Source organism: Danio aesculapii, chromosome 25 (assembly GCF_903798145.1).
Source record: "Danio aesculapii chromosome 25, fDanAes4.1, whole genome shotgun sequence".
NCBI classification, from domain to species: domain Eukaryota; kingdom Metazoa; phylum Chordata; class Actinopteri; order Cypriniformes; family Danionidae; genus Danio; species Danio aesculapii.
Window position 1 is genome coordinate 35464615 of NC_079459.1, and position 24916 is coordinate 35489530.

General features: G+C 36.1%; 1 protein-coding gene across 1 annotated transcript in view; it reads left to right on the top strand.

Moving 5' to 3' along the window:
* mon2 (MON2 homolog, regulator of endosome-to-Golgi trafficking) overlaps positions 1–24916 on the top strand; it is a 58310-nt gene that overhangs the window by 21802 nt on the left and 11592 nt on the right. Inside the window, 22 exon segments of the mRNA XM_056452120.1 lie at positions 1435–1497; positions 1499–1561; positions 1702–1899; positions 5894–6018; positions 6442–6581; positions 8076–8229; positions 8408–8598; positions 10334–10415; positions 10737–10918; positions 12946–13058; positions 13572–13676; positions 14955–15035; positions 15805–15878; positions 16925–17015; positions 17123–17224; positions 20653–20763; positions 20854–21029; positions 21401–21563; positions 21827–22120; positions 22889–23087; positions 23317–23951; positions 24281–24424. Of these exon segments, the coding sequence (XP_056308095.1) occupies positions 1435–1497; positions 1499–1561; positions 1702–1899; positions 5894–6018; positions 6442–6581; positions 8076–8229; positions 8408–8598; positions 10334–10415; positions 10737–10918; positions 12946–13058; positions 13572–13676; positions 14955–15035; positions 15805–15878; positions 16925–17015; positions 17123–17224; positions 20653–20763; positions 20854–21029; positions 21401–21563; positions 21827–22120; positions 22889–23087; positions 23317–23951; positions 24281–24424 (3486 nt within the window).

The window sequence follows — 24916 nt, forward strand, 5'->3', positions numbered from 1 at the left end:
ATTTTTTGTATTTATCGTTAATGTCTTGTTAATTGTATTTATTTAAATGATACATAAATAAATAAATAATTAAATAAATAAATAAGCTTTCTACACATGAACAAATAAGCTTCCCAAGTAATAAATAATTGGTCTAATTGATTGGTTTGTGCTTGGAATCGTAAAAGTTGTTTATTTAATTTTTTTGTATTTATCGTAAATGTCTTGTTAATTTTATTTATTTAAATGAATAAATAATAAATAAATAAATAGATAAATAAATAAATAGATAAATAAATGAATAGATAAAAAAATAAAAAAATAAATAGATAAATAAATAAATAAATAGATAAATGAATAAATAAATAAATAAATAGATAAATAAATAAATAAATAGATAAATAAATAAATAAATGAATAAATAAATAAATAAATAGTAAATAAATAGATAAATAAATAAATAAATAGATAAATAAATGAATAAATAAATGAATAAATAAATAAATAAATAAATAGATAAATAAATGAATGAATAAATAATAAATAAATAAATAAATAATTAGATAAATAAATAGATAAATAAATAAATGAATAAATAAATAAATAGATAAATAAATAAATAAATAAATGAATAAATAAATAAATAAATAAATAGATAAATAAATAAATAAATAGATAAATAAATAAATAAATAAATAGATAGATAAATAAATAAATGAATAGATAAATAAATAAATGAATAGATAAATAAATAGATAAATAAATAAATAGATAAATAAATAAATAAATAGATAAATAAATAGATAAATAAATAAATAGATAAATAAATAGATAAATAAATAGATAAATAAATAAATAGATAAATAAATAGATAAATAAATAAATGAATAGATAAATAAATAAATGAATAGATAAATAAATAAATAAATAGATAAATAAATAAATAAATAATTAAATAATTAAATGAATAAATAAGCTTTCTACACATGAACAAATAAGCTTCCCAAGTAATAAATAATTGGTCTAATTGATTAGTTTGTGCTTGGAATCTTAAATATTTTTTTATTTAATTTATTTGTATTTATCATTAATGTCTTGTTATTTGTATTTATTTAAATAATTAATAAATAAATAAATTAATTAATTAATTAATTAATTAATTAATTAATTAATTAATTAATTAATTAATTAATTAAGCAAGCAAGCAAGCTTTCTACACATGAACAAATAAGCTTCCCAAATAATAAATATTGGTGTAATCGATTAGTTTGTGCTGGAATCGTAAAAGTTTTTTTATTAAATTTTTTTTGTATTATCGAAATGGTCTTGTTAATTGTATTTATTTAAATGATACATAAATAAATAAATAATTAAATAACTAAATGAGCATTCTATATGAACAGATGACCTTCCCAAATAATAAATAATAATATGTAAAAATCCTTATTTCCGCAGGATTTGTGTCAGCTGGTGAACGCTGATGCCCCCTACTGGTTGGTAGGAATGACTGAAATGACTCCGCACGTTCGGCCTGGACGCTGCTGGAGTCGGTTTAAATGACTTTCCTCAAGTGTTCCTGCAGGTAAGCCCCTCGTATCCCAACCATAAACAAACAATCCTAAAGGAACAAGGAAAGAAATTCCCAGCTGTTGCCCTTCCGATGGTTGTACTAACATCCTGCTGGTTGTTTTGGCGTGTGTGTGTGTGTGTGTGTGTGAGCAGCATCAGGAGTTCAGTTTCTTGCTGAAGGAGCGTGTGTGTCCGCTGGTCATCAAGCTGTTTTCGCCCAATATTAAGTTTCGTCAGGGCAGCAGTTCCAGCTCCGCGTCTCCGGCGCCGGTGGAGAAACCCTATTTCCCCATCTGCATGCGGCTGCTGCGGGTCGTCTCGGTCCTCATCAAACACTTCTACAGCCTCCTGGTGAGAAATACATCTTAACCTGAGGAGTATCTGAAGGTTTAATAAGAGTTATATTTAACCCTTGTGTACTGTTCAAATTGACTCCCCTTTGGTTATGTTCGGGGCTGTTTTTGCCCTATTGACTTCCATTTTAATCACATTTTTTGACCGCAAAGCCAAGCATAGAATCAGAATCAGAATCAGTTTTATTGCCAAATGTGCTTCACACACACAAGGAATTTGTTTTGGCTGCAGAAGCTTCCAGTGTACATAAATTGACAACACAAAATAAATAAATATGAAAAATAAAAGACGATAAACATTAAACAGAGATGCGGTTAGTCAAGAAATCTGGATGTTGAGTTGTATGTACAGATTGTTATAAATATACAGGTTATAAGGTGCTGTGTACAAATATGAATGGAGAAGGTATTGCATTGTATATTGATATAAGGTGCTGTGTACAAGTGCGTATGAGAAAGTATTGCACATATTTATTGCACAGTAGGGGAATATTACCTGTTCATAAGGTAGACAGCCTGAGGAAAGAAACTTTTCCTGTGTCTGGCTGTTTTTGTGCTTGGTGCTCTGAAGCGCCGACCAGACGGTAACAGTTCGAACAGGTAGTGTGCTGGGTGTGAGGGGTCCAGAGTGATTTTGCATTCTTGATTGTTGCTGGTTTTCCCTGTTGGGAAGAGGGTTTGGCTTTGCAATCTAAGAATGTGATTATAATGGAAGTCAATGGGGAAAAAAACAGCACCAACATAACCAAACGGTAGTCAATCTGCCCAGAGTGTATTGTTGAGTTTTTGACCATTTTCAAAGCATTTTCTCAAAATATGTGTCAAAATAAGATTTGACACCAAAAGTCATTCAATATGCTTAAACACAGAGAAAGTTGAGGCCAAATTAAGACTCAAAATCAGCCCAGAGTGCATGAAAACAAACCAACAGCACACTTGGGTTAAGACGTTCTTATACTAAACAGAATTAAACTTAAGACCAATTTTATAGCACTGAATTTGCAGAATAAAAGCACACAACACAACCACTGACCATCCTTAACACTGCTAATTAAAACATTATTTAGGGTTCCCACGCTTCTTGAAGGTACTTGAATTTCAGACACACTTGTTCTAGGCCTGAAAAGTACTTAAAAACCAACACAGGTCTTTGGAAGTGCTTGAATTTAATTGGAAATAAAATAATTTTAGCTATTTTACTGTGTTGCTGTCAAAAACAGTATGCAAAATTGAGCAATTTTAAAATGTATTAAAGGGCACCTATTTTACCCCTTCATTCATTGATTTTCTTTTCAGCGTAGTTCCTTTATTAATCCGGGGTCGCCACAGCGGAATGAACCGCCAACTTATTCAACACATTTTTATGCAGCTCATGCCCTTCCAGCCGCAACCCATCTCTGGGAAACATCCATACACACTCATTCACGCTCATACACTACGGACAATTTAATTTGATTCAATACTTAATTACGAATAATATTAAATATAATACATTTAGCAAAAATATTTTTATATATATAATACAATCAAATTATTATTGTATTATTCACTCATTTTCCTTCGCATAGTTCCTTATTTATCAGAGGTCGCCACAGTGAAATGAACTTCTAACTATTCCAGCATATGTTTTACACAGCGGATGCCCTTCCAGCTGCAACCCAGTACTGGGAAACACTCATACACTCTCATTCACACACACACTCATACACTACGGCCAATTTAGTTCATGAATTTCCCTCTAGCGCATGTGTTTGGACTGTGGGGAAAACCAGAGCACCCAGAGGAAACCCACGCCAACATGGGGAGAACATGCAAACTCCACACAGAAATGCCAACTGACCCAGCCGAGGCTCGAACCAGTGACCTTCTTGCTGTGAGGCGACAGCACTACGTACTGCGCCACTGCGTCGCCCCTCTATTTTACCCCTGCCTATTTTGGTGTCTGAATACAGTGGAGCTGTTTTTGTAGCCTGTGACTTTGAATGCAAATGAGCTGCTTCTCCCCACCCACCATTATCATGTGCGTGTCGGCTTCTCCTGCGTTACAGCAGATAAACAGCAGTCAGTGATAGAGTAAGTTTATGTGATGTATTTGTGGGGGAGTTTATTCAAGCCTTTCTAAAATGATGAATCTCACACAAATGCCGTTTGCAGTACACACACACACACACACACGTATGTGCGTTTACTGACATCATGTGGCCGTGCTGATTATAGCGGTTAAGAATTACTGTGATTTTACTGTCTTTATTACAAACATCCTCTGTTTTAAAAACGTTTTAAACTTATAAAACATATAAAAATCACAGAGTTGAACATTTATTTTAATCCCAGTTTCTTTGCAAAGAAATTCTGTGAACGTGTTTATTTATTATAGAAACATGGCGCCTGTCAATCAATTTGGTGGGCGGAGAAAACCGCACTCTTACATCACGTTTCGGTGGGCCTCAAATCACTGGGATTGGACGTCGGGAAATTTAAAAAGAGAGACTTGTTGTGTTTCTATCACTCCAATATGACTGTGGACACACTATACTACACACAGTTCTGTCCTATCAGACAGCTTACTAAAGATGATTTTCATCATAGGTGCCCTTTAAATCAATAGTCCTCCATTTAAATCTTGTATAATAACCAAGCGGCAACCTCCCGCTCTCTCTCGGGAGGCCAATACGGAAGTAACTGAAACTGCAATTCATCAAAATTCCGCTAGTCCTGGCTCCATAATAGAGCAAATTTCAATTGAGCCCACTGTTAGAATGGCCAACTTTACAGCAGAAAAAAAGGTGTTTACAGCCTGGTACAAAGAACCATTTTGGTTCATATAGCTATTATTACCCTCCATGACAACTGTGAGGGGGGTGAATTTTTTTATAACTCATCCATTTCCTTTATTTTAGGTTATATTAAGTTTGCATAATTAAGGGCGTGGCCACTTGAGTGACAGTCAGGTCTCGCTGGTCAACGTCACTTCACCTCAGCTGAATCCGGCAGATTAGCCACTGATCTCGGCATATTCATCATATTTTTGTGTTGTTTGATGTGGCTTTACACAGTCAGCTGCCTTTTAGACTTATTTCTTACAATTATCAGATGATATGGGATGCTGTGTGCACTTAATTGTGCTCACAAACCATTCATGTGGCCTCGTTTCCCATGTGAGTAAAGTTATATACTTGTATACCATCTTTATAAATGCTTTTGTTTTATTTAAGATCATTTATCATTTATATTTTTCTTTAGACCCATAAAGCACTCCAGAATCTGACAGATTGATTAGCTGTAGGCTCTAGAACAGTCATCTGAAGCGTTATCATACAGTGTTATGCTGGAGTTCATCAATAGTCCTGCATTTACTAACACAGACTATATCTGAAGTGTTTGGAAGTAATTCGCGTTTTCCTCCTGTAGAAAAACATCATAAGGACAATGTTTAGTGGCTCAGTGTATTACTACCGTGTTTTTAAAAGTCTAAACACTTTATTGATATAGTGTACAGCCAAGCACATGTGGTCAGAACACAAACGAGTCGCAGGTAATGAAGTATTAAGCGTTTCTCCCAAAGTAAAGTCTGTCTGCCAGGTCTAAGCAAAGTGCCAGCAGGCGTCTGTAGCTCCGCCCACTCCCCGCCTCTTTGCCCTTGTTTGGTATCCCGCCGTGGGTGCGATGACGCGCGAACAAAATGGCGACGGTTGGCCGCGCCTACTTGTAGCTTCTTTTGCGCTCTTCAGAAACCTATGGGTGACGTCACGGATACTCCGTCCATATATTTTACAGTCTATGATAATAACACTGATTTAAGTGCAATAGTGAACTTTGTCAGTTTTTCAGAAACCACAATATTACCAGTATTGAATTTAACAGATGGTAAAGTTCTTATAACATAACTTTTTTTAATAATAATAATGATAATAATAATAATACAGATTTTTTTATACCGCCTTTATAAGTAGCATCTCAAGGCACTTGTCTTATTTGTGTGTGTGTTGCAGGTAACGGAGTGTGAGATTTTCCTCTCTCTGCTGGTGAAGTTTCTGGATGGAGAGAAGCCGCAGTGGTTGAGAGCCGTGGCTGTGGAGTCTGTGCACAGACTGTGTGTTCAGCCACATTTACTACGGTAAACGCATATACACACACACACACACACAAACACTCCTTTTATTTTGGTCACACTTTACAATAAGGTTGCATTAGGTAGTGCGTTTATTAACATAAAGAAACGATGAACAGCGCGTTTATTACAGGGTTAGGGTCGTTCATGTTAGCTCAGGGTGCGTTAACTCATGTTAACATGCATGAATGAGGATGTTAATAATGCTGTAGTTAATGTTGAACTATGATTAGTAAATAATGCACAGGTATTGATCATTATTAGTTCATGTTAGTAAATGCAGGAACTAATGAAGCCTAATTGTAAAGTGTGACCTTTATTTGATAAATCTAACCAGAGATGTGTGCGTGCGTGTGTGCGTGCGTGTGTGTGTGTGTGTGTGTGTGTGTGTGTGTGTGTGTGTGTGTGTGTGTGTGTGTGTGTTTGCAGCTCTTTCTGTCAATCGTATGACATGAAGCCACACTCCACTAAAGTCTTCAGAGACATTGTGAACGCTCTGGGCTCCTTCATCCAGTCGCTCTTCATCCTCCCCAGTGCAGGAAACACTTCATCCACCAGCACACCTGCAGGTCTCTCACACACACACACACACACACACACACACACACACACACACACACACACACACGTGCAAGCATGCACTACACACTACAGAGATTTTTGTTATTGTTCCAATTTAGGCAATAGCAAAAAGATATAAAGTAATATACACACCGGCCACTTTATTAGGTACACCTCACTAGTACCGGACTGGACCAGCTTTTGCCTTCAGAACTGCTTTAATCCTCCATTGCGTAGATTAAACAAGCTACTGGAAATATTCCTCAGAGATTTTGCTCCATATTGACATGATAGCATCACACAGTTTCTGCAGATTTGTCGGCTGCACATCCATGATGCCAATCTCCTTTTCCACCACATCCCAAAGGTGCTCTATTGGATTGAGCTCTGATGACTGGGGAGGCCATTTGAGTACAGTGAACTCATTGTCATGTTCAAGAAACCAGTCTGAGATGATTCACGCTTTATGACATGGTGCGTTATCCTGCTGGAAGTAGCCATCAGAAGATGGAGACACTGTGCTCATAAAGGGATGGACATGGTCAGCAACAATACTCAGGTAGGCTGTGGCGCTGACACGATGCTCAATTGGTACTAATGGACCCAAAGTGTGCCAAGAAAATCTCCCCCACACCATTACACCACCACCAGCAGCCTGAACCGCTGATACAAGGCAGGATGGATCCATGCTTTCATGTTGTTGATGCCAAATTCTGAGCCGAGCATCTGAATGTGGCAGCAGAAATGGAGACTCATCAGACCAGGCAATGTTTCTCCAATCTTCTATTGTCCAGTTTTGGTGAGCCTGTGTGAATTGTAGCCTCAGTTTCCTGTTCTTAGCTGACAGGAGCGGCACCCGGTGTGGTCTTCTGCTGCTGTAGCCCATCCGCCTCAAGGTTGGACGTGTTGTGTGTTCAGAGATGCTCTTCTGCAGACCTCGGTTGTAACGAGTGCTTATTTGAGTTACTGTTGCCTTTCTATCAGCTGGAACCAGTCTGGCCATTCTCCTCTGACCTCTGGCATCAACAAGGCATTTGCGCCCACAGAACTGCCGCTCACTGGATATTTCCTCTTAGTCAGACCATTCTCTGTAAACCCTAGAGATGGTTGTGCGTGAAAACCCCAGTAGATCAGCAGTTTCTGAAATACGCAGACCAGCCCGTCTGGCAGCAACAACCATGCCACGTTCAAAGTCACTTAAATCCCCTTTCTTCCCCATTCTGATGCTCGCCTTGAACTGCAGCAGATCGTCTTGACCATGTCTACATGCCTAAATGCATTAAGTTGCTGCCATGTGATTGGCTGATTAGAAATTTGTGTTGAGCAGTTGGACAGGTGTACCTAATAAAGTGGCCGGTGAGTGTATATTGCACTATAATGCTAATATCATCTTTATATGCGTAGTTTTTAATTAGGGTCCCCACTGGATTTGTGCTGTAAAAATCCTTTCAAATGTGATTTTTCTTCTCATAAATGCTCATGTACCGGTGTGTCTCTCTCAGGAGGCTCAGTGTCCGGCTCTCAGGCGTCTGGTCCGGGAGGTCCAGGCTTGACCGGTTCAGGCGGAGCTTTGACCACACAGGCTGCGTTTGAGTACCGCGGCACCTGGATCCCCCTAATGAACGTCAGCGTGCAGGGCAGCGCTAAAGCCACCTAGTGAGTGAACACATCTGTAGGTCTGGACACACCAAGCTGACACCAGTTAAAGAACAAGCAATGATGCTAACACTTCAGTTTTACAATGGCTGACTCTCGGCTTGGTGTGTCCAGCCGTTAGATTGAGTTTATCTGCATTAGCATTAGGGGGCTCTCAATCTAACGTCTGTTTGTTCAGTCTGGAGATGCTGGATAAAGTGGAGCCGCCGTCCATCCCCGAGGGTTACGCCATGTCTGTGGCCTTCAGCGCGCTGCTGGATCTGGTCAGAGGAATCACCAATATGATCGACAGAGAGCTGCTCAGACAGGAACAGGAAGTGGCCATGAGGGAAGAGGAGGAGTCTGTTTCACCTCCTGCTCAGGAGCCCCGTGAGTAAACATCACAAACACATCTGCGCAGATATTATGATCAGGGCTTTACATTAACACCCGCCAAATGTGGGTAGATTTCAGCGGTGGTGGGTAAGACAGACACTCCCACTAGCCACTTTGGCTGGTTGAAATAATTTTCCCGGATAATAATTCGTAAAAGCAGGGTTTGACAATAAGGATGGTTCAATATGCATGCAAAGGCGATCTTAGTATTGAGAAGCAGCACGACTGACAAAAATAACTGCGTTCTCAACTTTACGCGAGCAAAGCAGGTGAATACCGAACGAGAGGATAATCACTCGCACTAACAGCTGATGTTATACAATGTTTATAACGTGTGCGCGCTCCTGTTTCCTTGCGTGAAGCAACTGTGTCTGGAAACACAACTGATGTGATCGGTTCTCTTTCAAATAGACTAGATAAAAAGGGATGAACATGCACACACAGTCCTGCTGCTTTCAAGAGCTCCAGAGTTGACTTATTGTAAGCGTAAGTCAATAATTCAATATTTTATCCAGAAGATAAAATAATATAGGAAATACTGTGAAAAATTCCTGAATCTGATAAATAATAATAATAATATAGAGAATAATTTAGACTTGAGCTGTAACTGGGATATTTTGGAGAATATCTGTATATTGATGAGCTCAGAATATGGAGAATTAAACGTGTAATTCATTCATGCATTTTCTTTTCAGCTAAGTCCCTTTATTAATCTAGGGTCGCCACAGCGGAATGAACCGCTAACTTATCCAGCACATGCTTTTTACGCAGCGGATGCCCTTCCAGCTGCAACCCAGTACTGGGAAACACCCATACACAGTTATTCACACTCGTACACTACGGACAATTTAGCCTTCCCGATTTACCTGAACCACAGGTGTTTGGACTTGTGGGGGAAACCGGAGCACCCGGAGGAAACCAACGCGAACACGGGGAGAACATGCAAACTCCACATAGAAACACCAACTGACCCAGCCGAGGCTCGAACCAGTCGCCTAAACGTGTAATATAACAATTAAATATAGTTTTATTCAATACTTAATTATGAATAATATTAAATATAATACATTTAGCAAAAATATTATAATATATATAACACAATCTAACCATTATTGTATTATTCATTCATTTTCCTTCAGCATAGTTCCTTATTTATCAGAGGTCGCCACAGTGAAATGAACCGCCAACTAGTCCAGCATATGTTTTTTACAGCAGATGCCCTTCCAGCTGCAACCCATTACTGGGAAGCACCCATACACTCTCATTCACACACACACACACACACTCGTACACTACGGCCAATTTAATTAATCAATTCCCCTATTGCGCATTTCCCCAAAGGGAAACCCACGCCAACACGGGAAGAACATGAAAACTCCACACAGAAGTACCAGGACTCGAACTAGTGACCTTCTTGCTGTGAGGCCACAGTGCTATCCACTGAGCCACCGTGCCACCTATTATTGTATAATAGATTTATAATACAAATACAGCATTGTGGACCGCATTTTACCAATTTGAAATCAAATAATAGAAGAATTTAATCAACTATTTATTAAATTAGTAAATTTAAACGTACCTGATAAGACCACAGGAGATCTAATCATTTTGACTTCGACTGTAATTTAATGGTAACTTATGGTGTGCCTTCATGATTTTGTAGTGCTTTATAAATGATTGATGTGTGTGTGTGTGTGTGTGTGTGTGTGTGTGTGTGTGTGTGTGTCAGTGGCTGATGAGGTCTGGCAGGAGATGGTGAACGCCTGCTGGTGTGGTTTACTAGCGGCTCTTTCTCTGCTGCTGGATGCCAGGTATGAGGACACACACCTGTATATATAATCTCTGTACTGTAATGTTATCTATACTGTACTGAAGGTATGTGTCATGTAAGGTTATTATAGTTTTACATTTTAAAATGATGTTTTAATTAAATACTATTTTTAAAGGGGACTTATTATGCCTCTTTTTGTGTTAAAACTCTCTTAAGGCTTTGATCCTAGTTGTGGCATGTTGGTGACTGTCGCTTTAAATTTAAATGAGATTGTCCGCACGAACACGTTAGTGAAAATGTTTTGGACCCGTAGTTTTAGTTTTTGTTTACTAATGTAATCTTGTTGTCATGTTTGTGTCAGTACGGACGAGACGGCGACAGAAAACATCCTGAAGGCGGAGCTATCGATGGCGTCTCTCTGTGGTCGTCTGGGACTGGTGACGCCGCGAGACGCCTTCATTACGGCCGTCTGTAAAGCGTCTCTTCCTCCACATTACGCCCTCACCATCCTCAGCAGCAGTGCCAGCAGCCTCACTAACAAGGGTACGACAAACACACAGCACAACGCTAGCAGGAGAAACAACACCATCATGAGCAACACTTCATTTTAAAATTATACTTTGTATTATTTATACCTCTGCTCTGCTGAATGCTTGATTCTGATTGGCTGATGAGCAGCGTACATGAACTCTTAGTAATAAAAACTAAGAACAAACACGGAAGCAAAAACCACACAAACTTTACGTCATCTCAGGGTTAAAGATCATGTGTGTAGGTAAACATCCCTAGTTTAGCATACAGGGAAAATATTTAGCTGTAAAAGTGTCATCTACTGGCGTTTATTTTTGCTAATTTTTAGTTCAGTTAGACTTGTTCATTTTAGTTTTTTATTTATTATGATTGTCAGATAAACACGCAGCCAAAATAGTTCCTGCACGTTTTAAGTGCATTACAGCTCCATATCACTCTGCTGAATGATTAGAGTTATTACACAGCTAAATTATAATATAGCATAATATATAACGTAATATAATATAGTATAATAATACCATATAATATAAAACAATATAATACAATATAACATAATATAATGTAACATAACATAATATAGTATAAAATAATGTAGTATAATATAACGTAATATAGTATAATATAATATAGTGTAATATAACGTAATATAGTATAATATAATATAGTGTAATATAACGTAATATAGTATAATATAATATAGTGTAATATAACGTAATATAGTATAATATAATATAGTGTAATATAACGTAATATAGTATAATATAATATAGTGTAATATAACGTAATATAGTATAATATAATATAGTGTAATATAACGTAATATAGTATAATATAATATAGTGTAATATAACGTAATATAGTATAATATAACATAACATAATATAACGTAATATAGTGTAATATAACATAATATAGTATAGTATAATATAATATAGTATAATATAATATATAACATAATATAGTATAATATAACATAATATAGTATAGTATAATATAATATAATATAGTATAACATAATATAGTATAATATAATATAGTATAATATAACATAATATAATATAGTATAATACAACATAATATAATATAACATAATATAGTATAGTATAATATAATATAGTATAACATAATATAGTATAATATAATATAGTATAATATAATATAGTATAATATAACATAATATAGTATAATATAATATAGTATAATATAACATAATATAGTATAATATAATATAGTATAATATAATATAGTATAATATAACATAATATAGTATAATATAACATAATATAATATAGTATAATATAATATAATATGATATAATATAACATAATATAGTATAATATAATATAGTATAATATAATATAGTATAATATAACATAATATAGTATAATATAATATGATATAATATAATATAGTATAATATAACATAATATAATATAGTATAATATAATATAGTATAATATAATATAGTATAATATAACATAATATAGTATAATATAATATGATATAATATAATATAGTATAATATAACATAATATAGTATAATATAATATGATATAATATAATATAGTATAATATAACATAATATAATATAGTATAATATACTATAATATAATATAATATAGTATAATATAACATAGTATATAATATAGTATAATATAACATAATATAATATAGTATAATATAACATAATATAATATAATATAATATAAAATAATATAATATAACATAATAGCAGCAACACCATGCATTTTGCATAAATTGTACTTTAGTTTATAAGGAGTACCATACAATAAATTTAGCAAAATAATACAATGAAATGCCATTTAGAAACTGTAATACTGCATATATTTAACAAATAAGTAAATAAGTTTGTGAATCAGAATGTTCAATAATGTTCATTTCGCACATTCATTTCGATATATAATATTTTTGTTGCTTGAATAGCTGCAAGCATTAAAACGTTTGTGTGTATAGATGTAGTTTAATGTGTGTTTAGCATGTTTTGTGTTTACTGTGTGTGTGTGTGTGTGTGCGCGCAGTGTACTCTATCCAGGGTCAGAGCGTGCAGATGGTGAGTCCGTCCAGCGAGTCTCATCAGCAGGTGGTGGCAGTGGGTCAACCGCTCAGCGCTCAACCACAGGGCACAGTTGTGGTAAATCACACACACACTTGGTATAGATACACACACACACACACACACACACACACACACACACACACACACACACACACACACACACACACACACATGGCAAACCTGATTTTACCAAGTGCAACATGTTCCGAAATCTACATTCATGTCCAATTCCAATCAACCAATTAGATTTAAGGATTAAAGATTAAAGTATTTGCATGCAATCAGGGTTATGTGCTTCTACATCATCGTTATTAAACTGTAATTCTATAAACTATAAGAGTTTGGGAATAATTCACAGTTAGGGTTAGGTTTAGGATAGATGCTTTCCTTGTACATGACACAAACACTAATACACACACACACACTCACAGAAATACTGTACACTCATACACACATACCACTGCTCAATGCTCAACCACAGGCCACCGTCATGGTAAATGACACACTCAAGCAGCTAATTCACACTTTTTAAAAAAATTCATCATCTCACGTCTGTGTGTGTGTGTGTGTGTGTGTGTGTGTGTTCAGCTCACAGCAAAGAACATCCAGTGTATGCGGACTCTGCTGAATCTGGCTCACTGTCACGGGGCTCATCTGGGCACCTCCTGGCAGCTGGTGTTGGCCACACTACAGGTACATCTGCACTCATCCAGTCGCAAATCACTCAACAGCATGTGCGCGTTTACAGACTGCCTTAAAGGGGACCTATTATGCTCAAATCACTTCTATAAGGGGTTTAAACACAGTTGTGTGTCAGCAGTGTGTGAATATAAGCACCCTCTAATGGTAAACATTTATTAATTGTGTTTGTTTATAATCAGACTTGATTAAAACAGTCTGCAGAAACACTTTGATTGACATTCTCCCTTTCTATGATGTCATCAGAGGGGGAAAGCCCCGCCCACTAGCGATCATCTCTCCCTCATTAGCATAGGATGTTAGTCTTGCTTTTATATCTGCCACTATGCTGAGGTAAAGTCTAGATCGGATACGCGGCCGGCCGGAAGTGTGATATGCACATTAATATAGCAGCTTTTTTCATGACACTGTATAACAATAATTCATATTTTTACAGTACTGTGACGGTTGGGTTTAGGGTTGGGGTGGGGGTAGGCATTAAAAGATAAAATTTATTGGGTAATTTAATAGATAACATAAATAATAGTCGGTATAACTACTGTTTTTACCTTACTGTGACGGTTGGGTTTAGGGTTGGGGTAGACGTTAATGAAACACAATAAATCAGAAATTTAATAAATTATACTAATTAGTCCCGTTAACCTCCGACTGCAAACATATCCGATCTAGCAACCACACTATGCTGACACACAGACATCTGTAGCTCCGCCCTCTTTTGAAAAGGGTACAATCTCATTTGCATTTAAAGCAACCAAAACGCCACAAGTAGTATCAAAGCCTGAAAGGGTCCGTTTAGAGTTATAAAACATTATCTGTGTGGTATTTTCAGCTCAAACTTCACATATACACTCTAGAGACATCAGAGACTTATTTTACATCTTGTGTAAAGGGACTAAATAGGTCCACTTTATAGCCGAGTTAAGGCTTAAAGGGATAGTTCACCCCAAAATGAACATCTGCTCATTATTTCCTCTCCATCTAGTGGTTTCAAATCTTTAAGAGTTTCTTTATTGTGTCGAACACAAAAGCAGAAATCCTGCAAGCACTGATTTCCATAGTAGAAAAAACAAATCCTATAAAAGTCAATGTTTACAACATTCTTCAAAATATCTTCTTTTGTGTTCAACAGAATAAAGAATCTCATAAACAACTAAAGAGTGAGTGAATGATGACAGGATTGTAATTTTTGTGTGAACTGTCCCTTTAACTGTTTTTTTTCTTGTTTGTTTGATTGTTGATTGATTGAGTTTTCTTCTTCTCTGTCTCCGTCAGCATCTGGTGTGGATTCTGGGACTGAAACCGGCTGCTGGTGGAGTCCTAAAACCTGGACGGGCCGTGGAAGGTCCCAGCACGGTAAAACCAGTCAACACACCTGCCTAGGGAACAAATAAAAAATGTCCACACATCATGGGCACGTTCTGATTCAGCTGCTGTTTTCTCCTGTCAAACACACTAAGGGCTTTATTTTAACGATCCATGCGCAAAGTCCAAAGCACAGGGCTCAAACGCATTAACGGCGTGTCATAATCCACTTTTGCTATTTTAAGGATAGAAAAATCCTCTTTGCGCCGTGGTGCATGGTCTAACAGGGTTGAGCTTATTCTCTTAATGAGTTATAGGTGTGTTTGGAGAATAAACCAAACAGAGTCTCATCTCCCATTCCCTTTAAGAGTCAGTTGTGCCGCGCCATAGCACATCTGCTATTTACATGGTGGACTTTGTAAGTGGAAAAACTGAACACTTCACTAGCGATAAAACAGTTAAACAGAGCATCTACAGCTCGAGAATGAGAGATGAGCCTCCTCATTATTTACTTTTGCTTTCACTCTCATGGATAGGGATACGTGTTGTACGCACAAACATCTAATAGCCTACATAATTAATTTAGTTTAAGCGCAACAAAGGCCTAATATTTCGTTTTTGAATGTTAGACTTAAGAAAACTTGAACCTGAAACAAGCCTGTTATGGCCATACATGTCGTCTAGACATGCAGCTTACTAGGACATCTCCAAAAGAGGCACTACAGTAGATTGTCAGAGCCCACTTGTTACAGTAATATGCAGTAGTGTAAAACGGTGAGTAAATGCTTATGATGGTGATTGTTTTGCTGTCTGTCTGCAGGTGTTGACCACAGCGGTGATGACTGATCTGCCCGTCATTTCAAACATCCTCTCCAGACTCTTCGAAAGCTCACAGTAAGAACGAACATGACGAGAATCCTTCATCCATATGATTTACTGAATGCCAGAGCAGTTTTAAAAAGCGGATCATTTCAATATATTTATTTAATAATTGTATTAAATTGAGTATAGTGATATTCTCATTACTGTTCAAATGTTATAAAGATATTTACTGTATGACATTATTAATGAAATCGTTACACAGGATTATAAGGAGGCTGGAAAAGAGACCACTTGTTTTATTTGATATGAAATTCTTGTTGTTGAGATAAATACTAACAATACATTTTTGCTAATTATTTACATCTAATCTGCTGATTTCAAAGTGAAGAAATCAAGACAATTAATTAGCAATTGAAGAGTTTTGTATAAAGTAACATTGATAATAATAATAACTATTTTATTTACTACAGTAAATACAGTTGGGTTTTTTTATAGGATAAAGTAGAAATAATTCAGTTTAATTGATTTAATTTGTTCTTAATATTAAATATTTTTATAATAACTGTTTTGCATCTTTTTTACAACAGTGAATAGGTCTGCTGTAGAATTATATATACAGTTGAAGTCAGAATTATTAGCCCCCCTTTATTTTATCTAAAATATTTACCAAATGATGTTTAACAGAGCAAGGAAATGTTCACAGTATGTCTGATAATATTTTTTCTTCTGGAGAAAGTCTTATTTGTTTTATTTCGGCTAGAATAAAAGCAGTTTTTAATTTTTAAACACCATTTTAAGGTCAATATTATTAGCCCATTATTTAATATATTATTATTATTTAATATATCATTTAAGCTATGTTTTATTTCGACTGTCTACAGAACAAACCATCGTTATACAGTAACTTGCCTAATCACCCTAACCTGCCTAGATACCCTAATTAACCTAGTTAAGCCTTTAAATGTCACTGTAAGCTGTATAGAAGTGTCTTGAAGAATATCTAGTCTAATATTATTTACTGTCATCATGACAAAGAGAAAATAAATCAGTTATTAGAAATGAGTTATTAAAACTATTATGATTAGAAATGTGCTGAAGAAATCTGTGTGTGTGTTTAGGTATCTGGACGACGTCTCTCTGCATCACCTGATAAACGCGCTGTGCTCTTTGTCAATGGAGGCGATGGAAATGGCTTATGGAACCAACAAGGCGAGTCCTTTATCAGCTCTTCATATGCTTCAGATCAGCGCATATTCAGTTTGTAATATTTATATCTCATAATATTATATAATATCTGCGTCTCATCTGGTGCTCAGGAACCCTCTCTGTTTGCGGTGGCCAAACTCTTGGAGACTGGACTGGTCAATATGGACCGAATCGAGATCCTCTGGAGGCCCCTGACCGCTCATTTACTGGAGGTGAGACTCGAGGCCAAATCTAAAAATAAAAGTACATACATTTATAAAATAAAAATGACATTGTGCATAGTTTAAATTTTTTTTTTATTCAGTTAATGCTAATTTGTTTTAATAAATAAGTTTTTTTAATTTAAATTCATCTTATGCTGTTTTTTAAATTCAGTTCATGATGTTTATTTTTTTATATATTCACCTTATATATTTTTTATATTCAGCTTATGCCATTTATTTATTTTTAATTTAGATTATGCTTTATTTTTATTCAGCTTATGGGGTTTATTTTTAATTTAGATTATGCCCTTTAGATTTCATGCAGTTTAACATGTTTTTCTGTATTCTTTAACCACGGCTAATATAGCTTCACTATCTTAAAATACTACAAATATTGCTTATATACTGCTAATAAAATGTTTTTATTTACATAATATGTATAGTGTATATTTATTATCTATATATAAATACATATGTAAAATACAAAAACTAAACTTATATATATATATATGTGTGTGTGTATATATATGTGTGTGTGTATATATATATGTATATATATGTGTGTGTGTGTATATATATGTGTATGTGTATGTATATATATATGTGTGTGTGTGTATATATGTGTGTATATATATATATATTAGTTTAGATTTTTGTATTTTACATATGTATTTATAAATAGTTTGTATTTATATATAGATAATATAATATACATAATATACATTTTTTTCATGTAACTTTTACAATTTTTAAAAAACTTTTTAAAAATTATATATAAAAATATAAATATATCTAATATAATAATATAAACTAACATTTTCTCAAATATATACATGCATACATACATATATATATATATATATATATATATATATATATATATATATATATATATATATATATATATATATATATATATATATATATATATATATATATATATATATATATATATGCATGTCTGTATTTATAAATACATAATAAATTGTTACAACTTTAAAGTTTTAGCTCTAGGTGTTAAAGAGGTAACATTTAGATGTCACTCAATTTGATGAGAGTTGGTGGCAATTCGACAACCAAATATGACAAAAATAACAGAATTTATTTACAAAAGTGAGAAGAATTCAAACAGCAAAAGTAATGTCTACAAGATGAAGTATCTGACAAAAGAAAAATAAATCAATTAATGTGTGTGGTTGAGGGAAAGAGGATTTCAAGCAGCACCAAATAAAAGAAAGCAATATGACAAAACCCCAAACTGGCTGAAAATGATCCTCTAAGCTGCTTAATAGAAAAATAAATAAACAAAACATCTAGACTACACTTCTAACCAAAAATACACATAAAACTTACAGCGAGTGGCGCTCACTTCTAGACTTCTGTGTTAGACAGTGGAGTTTTCTGCGTGTTGTGAGATGTGTCACATGACGTCCAAACACCAGAACGGGGATCGTGAATGGTAAATGGTAAAAGCGTACCACAACTGAAACAAGATCAAAATCAATCTCTAAAGTCAAATCAACATAATATCACATAACACACAAACTGAGCAGAAAGGCAAGCAAGGCAAAAGCAAGAGAACGAGCTTCCATGCTTGTTTCTTGTTTGCACTAGCAAAACAACACAGGCACATACATAGAGCTGTAACATGAATATACAGACGACTCGCACTTATACTATGTAAATACAAACTTTATTTTGGATGCGATTAATAGTTAGCACTAATTGGACATTTTTCAGTCCTCTTTCCTGTCTTTACCTGCTGTCTCTGTCAGCTGTACTCACATTTTGATCTGTAGTTGTTTAAATGCTAAAGTACGACTCATGTCCTCATATTGTATTATTCCATCTTTTTTCTCTTCTGTCTCTTGCGACATGTCTGTTTTATAGAAGGTGAGTGCTAAACTTCCTTTTTCACTTCAGAAATCTCTTTCAAGGAATGCTTAAGTTTCAGTCGGTCTGTCATTGTCCGCAGTTTATGAAATCATCTCTTTAAGTTTCTTTAATGTTTTCGAAAATTAATCTGCCGCCTTTTTTATTTCATGCATTTTTGTTGTTGTATTTTGTTGGGAATTTCTGTTTTATTTGAGATTTTTCTCTCAATTAAATTGTATGCCTATAACACTGTTGCTCAGCTTCAGAAAGCCTGTGGTAATTGTAGCTCTTCTAAAAAAGAGATCAGTTAGGATTGGGTTTGAGATTGGAAATGGGTTTAGAGTTTGGACTGGGATTGGCATTAGTATTGGTGTTGAGATTGGGATTAGAGTTGTGATTGGAGTTGGAATTGGTGTTTGCATCGGGATTAGAATTGGAATTGGGGATGAAATTGGTTTTGGGGTTAGAGTTTGGACTGGAATTGGGTTAAAAAAATTAATTTAGGATTGGGTTAGAGTTGTAATGAAATTGAGCTTAGGACTTAAATTGGGTTTGGGGTTAAAGTTTGGACTGGAATTGAGGTTAAAAATGAAATTGGAATTGGGGTTAAAGTTTGGGCTGGAATGGTTAGAATTGAAATTGGGATTGGGTTTAAAGTTTGGATTGGAATTGGGTTGAAAGTGAGGTTAGAGTTTGTACTGGAATTGAGGTTAGAACTGAAATTGGGATTGGGTTTAGAGTATGGACTGGAATTGGATTTAGAACTGAAATTGGGATTGGGTTTAGAGGATGGACTAGAATTGGGGCTGGGATTGGGTTTAGAACTGAAATTGGGATTGGGGTAGAGTTTGGAATGAAATTGAGGATAGAACTGAAATTGGGTTTAGAGTGTGGACTGGAATTCAAGTTAGAACTGAAATTGAGATTGGGGTTAGAGTTTGGACTGGAATTGGTATTACAGTTGGGATCAGAGTTAGGTATGGGACTGGGTTAAGAATTGGAATAGGGGCTGAGATTGTGGTTAGAATTTGGACAGAAGTTGTTGTTGTTGTTGTTAGAATTGGCATTGGGGTCAGGGTTGGAATTTGGGTTGAAATTAGGTTTTAGACTGGTTTTGTAATTTGGATTAGAGTTGCTGAACATTTTCCTCCATTGAATTTAGTGCACTGTGAAATGTTGACACAAATAATGTGAATGTACCTCTTTGTGATTCCAGATTTTCACATTACTTAAATCGTTTAATCATCTCCTTTGCACTGCATCTTTCTATAATCTACAAAAATAAAAAATACTTTTATGATTCATTCTTTTTATATTTACATGTATGGTTGCTTTAATGTGTTATTTTATTAGCAGCTTCATTTTGCTTTTTGTGTTAATGTTGTTATTTCGTCTATCCATGGGTCATCACACTCTGTGTCATGTTTGATTTGTGTCTTCTTTGTCCATATTTTTGCGATTTCATTGTCCGAATCATATTTCACCACAAAATCAAAAGAAAATATTAAGAAAATTATATGTTGCATAAGAACATGAAGCCTATTTTGCTATTATTTTGTCAGGTGTGTCAGCATCCTAATGCTCGGATGAGGGAGTGGGGTGCAGAGGCCATCACCTCTCTGATCAAAGCAGGACTTTCCTACAAACATGAGCCACCACTTTCCCAAAACCAGGTAGCAGTTCAGTCGGATAGTCCAAAACCAGTGCTGCTTTCAAATTTTAGTTTGGTGATTGATTGCACAGCATCTGTATTTCCACCTCAGAGGCTGCAGTTGCTGCTTCTGAACCCTCTGAAGGAGCTCTCGAATGTCCTTCATGCTGATATTCGACAGAAACAGCTGGAGTGTGTCCTGCAGATCCTACAGAACCAGGGAGACAGTCTGGGACCGGGATGGCCTCTGGTTCTGGGGGTCATTGGAGCAATTCGCAATGACCAGGGGTGAGATGCATTCACTGCTTAAAGGGTGATTGTATTGGCAAACAGCATTGAACAGTTTGGGACTTGCTGGGAAATTTTTTATTCCTGCTCAAATTTTCACAAAGGTGTGGAAGCTTAGTGAAATAACTGGAGTTCTTCAGCATAAATTCACCAAAATAAGCTTACACCTTTAAACAAGCAAAAATTTCCATTTTCATCCTATTTGGCAAGCTAGTACTGTATTGTGCTTGACAACTGTTATGTCTTTTGAAGCTGTTTGACCAAGGAAGGAAGTCTTCATGATTTAGCTAGCTAATAGATAGCATCCAAAAATTTCAAGGTTGAACTTGGAGTGTGTCCCAGTTTTACTAAACACATTTTTTGTTCCTCAGTGAATCCCTCATTCGAACAGCCTTCCAGTGCCTGCAGTTAGTAGTGACCGACTTCTTGCCCACAATGCCTTGCATGTGCCTACAAATTGTGGTGGATGTAGCCGGAAGCTTTGGGCTCCAGAACCAGGAGCTTAATATCAGCCTGACGTCTATCGGTCTGCTGGTGAGAAGCACGGCTAATGTTGCTTAGCGTGATGTTGACAAATATGTAAAGTGTGGTTCTGAACTTTCATGGGAAAAAGTAATATATTACAATCTTAAGTCAATGTGTTACTTAGTTAATTTTAAGGAAAATAATGTGAAAGTATGTTATTTATTTTTTATTTAAATATAGAATAGGCCTAAATTTGTAATATATTACTGTTTTACACTGCACTGTATGCACTGAAGTGGATGAACTAACCATCTTTCCTTTTTCCGCTGCAGTGGAACATCTCAGACTACTTTTTTCAAAGGGGAGAAGCCATTACAGAAGAGTTAGAGAAGGAGGAAGCAGTTCTCTTGAAACAGGCCCAAGATAAAGGTGAACCTCTGAACCGACCCTTTCACCCAGCTCCACCCTTTGACTGCCTGTGGTTGTGCCTGTATGCCAAGCTAGGCGAGTTGTGCGTGGACCCGCGGCCAGCTGTGAGGAAAAGCGCCGGCCAAACAATGTTCTCAACCATTGCTGCTCATGGAACGCTGCTGCAACCACCAACTTGGAACATTGTTGTTTGGAAGGTATTGGACCGGACCTGGGCGTGAACCAAATTAAAACTAGTTGTAGTTTTTAGCAAGAACTTTCAAGTTTAAGTCTGATCTAAACAATTATATGTTGGACTAGACTTGACTGGAGACCAAATTAAATCCAATGTTGTTGAAAATGCTTTTTTATATCAAATTTCACTGGAAATCCCTAGTTCTTTTCAAAATTGCTATGTTGGACCCTACTCACGCATGGGCCAACTTATACTTATTTTAGTTCAAATTGCTTTGCTGGATTATAGTTGACTGGAGACCAAGTTAAACCCAAAATGGTTAAAAATGCTTTGTTGGATTAAATTTAACTGGGGACCAAAATATACCTACTTTTAGTCAAAATTTCTTTGCTGAATGACACTTGATCGTGAACCAAATTTAGCCCAATTCTAATTTAAATTGCTTTCTAGGATCAGGCTTGACTTGAGATATAGTTAACCCTAGTTGTAGGTAAAATAGGTTCTTTTACATCAGGCTTGACTTGTGACCAAATTAAGCCCCAGTGGTAATTGAAACCACTTTGCTTGATGAGACTTAACTAGGGATCAAGATAAATCCAGTTACAGTTCCTTTACCAAATCAGACTTATGGACCAAAATTAAACCCAATAATAGTTACAATTACGTTTGCTGACTGTTACTTGACAGGTGACTAAATTAAACCCTCTTACAAATTTGACCAGGATCCAGATTACATCCACTGCTTCATTGTTGTTGGTAAAGACCAAAACCCAGTAATGTTGCTCCGCAGGTTCTCTTCCATCTTCTGGACTGTGTAAGGAAGTCCTCCACTACGGCTGACAAAGAGAAGATTGAATCTGGAGGTGGGAACATCCTCATCCACCACTCACGCGACACTGCAGAGAAACAGTGGGCAGAAACATGGGTTCTGACACTCGCAGGTGTAGCACGCATCTTCAACACCAGGAGATACCTGCTCCAGCAGCTTGGTAAGTTTTGAGACATGTGGCTCACATTGAGTACATTTACATGGACACCAATACGATTAAGAGAGTACTCTGATTAAGAGTCTACCATGTAAACAGCGATTTTTGATTACCTTAATCGGACTAAAGTCATAATTGGACTAAACAGAAATCGAATTAAGACATGTGGTGTAGATTAAGGCAATGATTACTGATGTCCATGTAAATATAGTCAGTCATGTTTCTTTTTTAGGTGACTTTTTCAAGGCTTGGGAAGTTCTGTTGGACCACATCCAATCTGCTGCACTCAGCAAGAACAATGAAGTTTCTCTCGCAGCCCTCAAGAGCTTTCAGGAGATCCTCCAGCTAGTCACACCTATTAAAGACACGGATAAACCTGACGCTCTCTCTGCAATAGATGTTCCTTCTGTCCTTATGGAGTCTCTTCAAGGATCTGGACCAGGAAGACCTTTAGTCAGATCCGATTCACTAGCTGAGCGTTTAGCCCAACGCTACGCTGCACAACCTTCACTTCCGCCACCTGGAGAGGAGCTGGATGACTCTGCCCTCTGGTGGTCAGCATGGAATACTTGGTACCGAGTAGGAACTGAGTGCACACGGCCCCCTAGTGGGGGGACCGATAAACTAGTGTTTGTACCAAGTCAGCCTTTCCTGACAGCACTAATACAGATTTTCCCAGCACTCTACCAGCACATTGCAGGAGGCTTCAGTATGGAGGATCTCAAGAAGTTGGGTGTGATTCTGCACGGAGCTGTGTCGGTCCCCATAAGCTCGGACTCCTCACCATTTATCTTGCCTTCCTATACTGAGGCAGTGCTCACCAGCCTGCAAGAGGCAGTCCTGACCGCACTTGATGTCCTGCAGAAGGTACGGCACTTTCAGAATGTGTGTTCACCGTAGTATTTGAGGTTGATTTCAGACTTTGATGATAGTTGTTTGGTTGGACCTAGAAGATTAGTAAATTTTGCTAGCACTGTGGCAAAAAAAACGTTCATACTTATATTATTTTACTAATATTTGCATTGTTAATCAAGTATCAGTCAATCAGCAACTCATTCATTTAATCCCAATCTTTGTTTTCCCACCAAACTCAGGGTTTTGGGATATTTCAGGGTTGTTTAAATGTAGACACAAGTCAGATTTTTTTAGTGTACACTCTTTATCTTTTTGAGTGTCTGAAATTGTCATTCTTTCAGGCAATTTGTGTGGGTTCGGAGAATCTCCAAGTGATGTATCCCGCCATCTTTGAACAGCTCCTGCTTTTTGTGGAGTTCTCCTGTAAGCCTCCTCAGTATGGAAAGATGGAGACCAAACATGTGGCCAATGCCAAATACAACCAGGTGAGCCTTTGTCCTGTTTGCACCTATTATGGGCTTCACGTTTTCAAGCTTTCTTCTACTTCTAAGATGCTGGAGTTGCTTTTGTTCAAGATGGTGGAACTGTGCTTTTGTTGATGAGCATTGTTGTTTTATGACTCACCACACATGCACGAATCATCGTCATACAACATTCACTTCTGTCTCTGTGTTTCCAGATGTCACAAATCCATTGTGCTAGGTTTACAGAGAGGCTTTTACAGCATTATGTGTTTTCTTTGGATAGTTTCACTGTCTTTCCCCTCAATCTCTTATTTTTATTTTTTTTTAAATAAAAAATGACTAGTTTCTGCATGGTGTTTTTATTGTCTTTAGTTTCATTTTGTGCCTGTTTTAGTCATTCAGGTTGTTTTGAAATTCAGTTTTAGATTATTTATCAGACATCCGTTTAAACTAGGTACTGGTAGAAATGTTAAATGATTTACCTATCCCTGAAGTTAAGTGCAGAGTATTTCT